General features: G+C 47.6%; 1 protein-coding gene across 1 annotated transcript; it reads right to left on the bottom strand.

Annotated features, from left to right (window-relative positions):
• Nucleotides 1–223: 223 nt before the first annotated feature.
• LOC101940878 (olfactory receptor 5AR1-like) lies at nt 224–1831 on the bottom strand. The gene has a single exon (XM_005309748.2). It carries the CDS (start codon nt 1789–1791, stop codon nt 853–855), a length of 939 nt encoding a protein of 312 aa, XP_005309805.2. The 5' UTR covers nt 1792–1831; the 3' UTR covers nt 224–852.
• Between the last annotated feature and the right edge of the window lie 1801 nt (nt 1832–3632).

Here is a 3632-nt window from a genome sequence, read left to right on the forward strand (position 1 = left end):
CCATGAAACAGAAAAGCCTGTTGGTGAGTAAGTAGAATGTTTTACAAAATAAGTGGACTAATATTGTATAAGGCAGAGATGAAATGGCCCAAAGTGGCTCATTGGGGCATGCCCTTAACTCTAGGTAAGACCCTGTAATGAAATCTTCTAAACATGACCAGAGTTCACCCAAATATTCACTCGTTCGAATAACTCAAATAGTTAAAACCTAGAAGGCAATTAATAAGCACACACAAACCATTATTATTATTATGAAACATAAATGATTTTTCAGCCATCCTCATTATTAGAGGGCCCAACTCATGCTTTTAAAACAACAAATAAATAAATAATAAATAATAATAATGCCTATTGCTTACATCAGTAGCTCTCCGAGCACTTTACTGTCTTTTTTTCTTTAACGTATCTCCCCTCTCAGCACCCCGGGAGACTGGGCAGTGCCACGATTCCCGTTGTAAGGATGGAGAACTGAGCCATACAGAGGCTAAGTGACTTGCCCAAGGTCACACAGGAAGTCCATTGTAGACCAAGAAATTGAACCCAGGTTTTCTATGTCTCAGCCTGTGCCTGAACCATGAGACGAGCATGCCCTACACTTGAGGATGGCAATGCAACCTTACCATAAAATGGTTCCTAACTGGGAGTTGTGCAGCTCTGAGAAGCTGGCTACTTCATGAGATGCTAAATCATAGTTGTTTGGTGCAGATCTCCTTGGAAAACCTGCCCCTTAGTTCTTTTTGGTGCAAGATGCACATGGTTGGTTATCCACAAAAACCAAGATAATGATGTAAAGAACTCACTCCCCCCTTTCACTCCCATTTACTGTTCAAAACCCATTCCCAACATTTAAATTCACTGAGAATAAATCTTCCTGTCTAACATCCTCGTAAAGGCCTTTTTCACCTCCATGTTCCTCAGGCTGTAGATCAGGGGGTTCAACATGGGGATCATCAGGGTATAAAACGAAGAAATGATTTTGTCCTGATCCATGAGGTACTTTGAACTGGGCCGTAAATACATGAAAGAGCCCGTTCCATAGAAGATGGTGACAGCCGTCAGGTGGGAGGCGCAGGTGGAGAAGGCTTTGCGTTGGCCCAGGGCAGAATTGATCCTTAGGATAGCAACCGCAATGTATATGTAGGAGATGAGGATGATCAAGATAGTAGGTGTTACCACCACAGCAGAACAGGTGAAATGAACAATGTCTGTGATGTGGGTGTCAGAGCAGGACAACTTCAGGAGGGGGGGCACGTCACAGAAGAAATGGTTGATGACGTTTGAGTTGCAGAAAGACAAACGGAATATAAATATACTTTGAACAATTGCATTAACACAGCCCACTAGGTACGATCCCAGCACCAGCAGCACACAGAACCGCTTGGACATGATGATGGTGTAGAGCAATGGGTTGCAGATGGCTGTGAAGCGATCGTATGCCATGGCACCCAAGAGGTAGCATTCACAGGACAATGCGATGCATAGGAAGAAGAATTGCAGAGCACACCCAGAGAACAAAATGACTTTTCTTGCTGAAACTAAAGTAATCAGTATGCTGGAAGTGATAATGGTGGCGTATCCGACATTTAAGAGGGCCAGGTTGCTGATGAAAAAGTACATGGGGGTGTGAAGCCGGGAGTCAATCCTGATTAAGGTGACCAAGGTGAGGTTCTCCACTAGGATCAGCAGGTAGATCAACAGAAACAACACAAGGAGGATGACCTGCAGCTTCGGGTCTTGTGTGAATCCCACCAAGATGAACTCAGTCACTGCGGTGTGATTCCTCTCCGCCATTTATCCCAGACGCACTCTCCACTGCAGGTGAGAAAGTGAGGCGTACACTGAAAAAAGAGACAAATGAGGGCTGAATGCAAACACCTCAAACTCTGTCACTTTCAACAAAGCATAAATTCTAGGCAGTGGATCCATCTCCGGATTCCAGAAGCCTCCAACCCACCGTGAAGATCTGTTTCCCTCTACTCCCTGAACTACATGGAGTGTTCAGAGTCCAGCACTGGCTTCATGCTAGGTTTTCTAGCTCAGGGAGTGGTGGCTCATGCTCTTGAAGCCACAGGGACAAGTTCAATCTTTGCTGCTGACAACGCACCCACCTGCACAATGTCGTTTCCAGGGTCAGATTCTGATCCAATCACCCACATCAGTTACTGCGACCACGGAGCAATGAGACGTTTTGCATGGCAAAGTACTACTTGGTGTGTGAATGTCTCTGAGGCATGGGTGCTTTTGCACTTTCTGTTATGGAGCCAGGCTAGTTGTTTCATTAGCAATAAGGGATGTGGGCAAGCAGGGAGTGGCAGGAAAGAGACCTTTATTCAGTTTCCTGAGGCGACCCAGCGTTCTATGCAAAGCCTCTAGCATTTGTGCAGAAGGAGCCTGACCCCTGTTCGCACTCCTGAGCTCCTGACGTCACAATGAAGTAGGTCCCTCCAGAAAACTGACCCTCTTTCTCCAGTTCCACTCCTCACATTACCACGGTGACTCAGCTATTAAAGCTGCACGGCCCTGTTTATCACAAGCCCAGGTTTACAGCCCGGCCTTTCTGAAGAAGAAACCAAAAAAAGTTCCTTCACTCAGAGCACCCGATCCGATACCTTTTCTCACTTGGGCAGCAAACTTACCCCAGCCGGGCGGTGGTGGTATTCACATCAACGGGAGCAATGGTGGGATATGATGCTATTCGGCATGTCTGTGGGGATGATCATCTGGCCCGCTGTGTTTAAGGGACTCAGGCAGTGCAGCTCCGAGCATCATGACATCTACCTTTTAGGTGCCTAAACAAAAACAAGCACAGCACTGCAGTCCAGAAAGCCGAGTTAGGTACCTCCCTGTAGAATCACAGAACCATAGCGGTTGAAGGGACCGCAAGGGTCATCGAGTCTCACGCCCTGCCAAGAGGCAGGATTTGTTGTGCCCAAACCATCCATCTGGCTCTCTAGCCTCCTTTTGAATACCTCCAGTGAAGGGGCTTCCACAATCTCCCTGTAGAATGAACGGGGACAGATCGGCACCTTCAAATGCATTCCACAACAGCCCGCCTGATGCCAGGTGAGGAGTCCCCTAAGCTTGCCAATGGGACCCACTGATTTGCTAAGCACTGCCCCTGCCTCACAGATAGGCACCTCCCTTCCACCTGGATGTATGTGACTATCTCTCCTAGCAATCCACACACAGGTACCCCTCTCCTGGCTTAGTAGCAGTTTCTTGAGGGAATGAATTAGACACCGTCCTCGTTCTGCACAAAATGGCGGAAGGAGGAAGCTGTGGTGCTGTTGCCCCCTTGATAACTTTTGGCCCAGTGGTTAGAGAACTTGCCTGGTTCCATTCCCCATCCCTGGCAGAGAGGGAAGAAAGGATTTAAACAGGTTTCTCCCACCTCTGAGGAGAGTGCTCTGGCCTCTGGGATATCATGTTTCTCCTGTTGAAGCTGCTCCACTGTGGATAAAGAAAGAATGATTGGCGCGGGGGGCTGGGACGCAGGGTCTCCTGCCCATGAGGTGGGTACTTTAACCACTCGCTCTCTCTGGCCAAATAATCCTTTGGCAAGAATTACCATGGTCACAGAAGGCAGTAGCTGAATGTCAGCCCCTTCACTATCTTTACATCATCTCCTTGTC

The sequence above is a fragment of the Chrysemys picta genome, unplaced genomic scaffold (assembly GCF_011386835.1).
Source record: "Chrysemys picta bellii isolate R12L10 unplaced genomic scaffold, ASM1138683v2 scaf2832, whole genome shotgun sequence".
Lineage (NCBI taxonomy): Eukaryota > Metazoa > Chordata > Testudines > Emydidae > Chrysemys > Chrysemys picta.

Excerpts from the sequence above, each read along its gene's own strand:
- LOC101940878 (XM_005309748.2), bottom strand. The coding sequence starts at position 1,791 with ATGGCGGAGAGGAATCACACCGCAGTGACTGAGTTCATCTTGGTGGGA.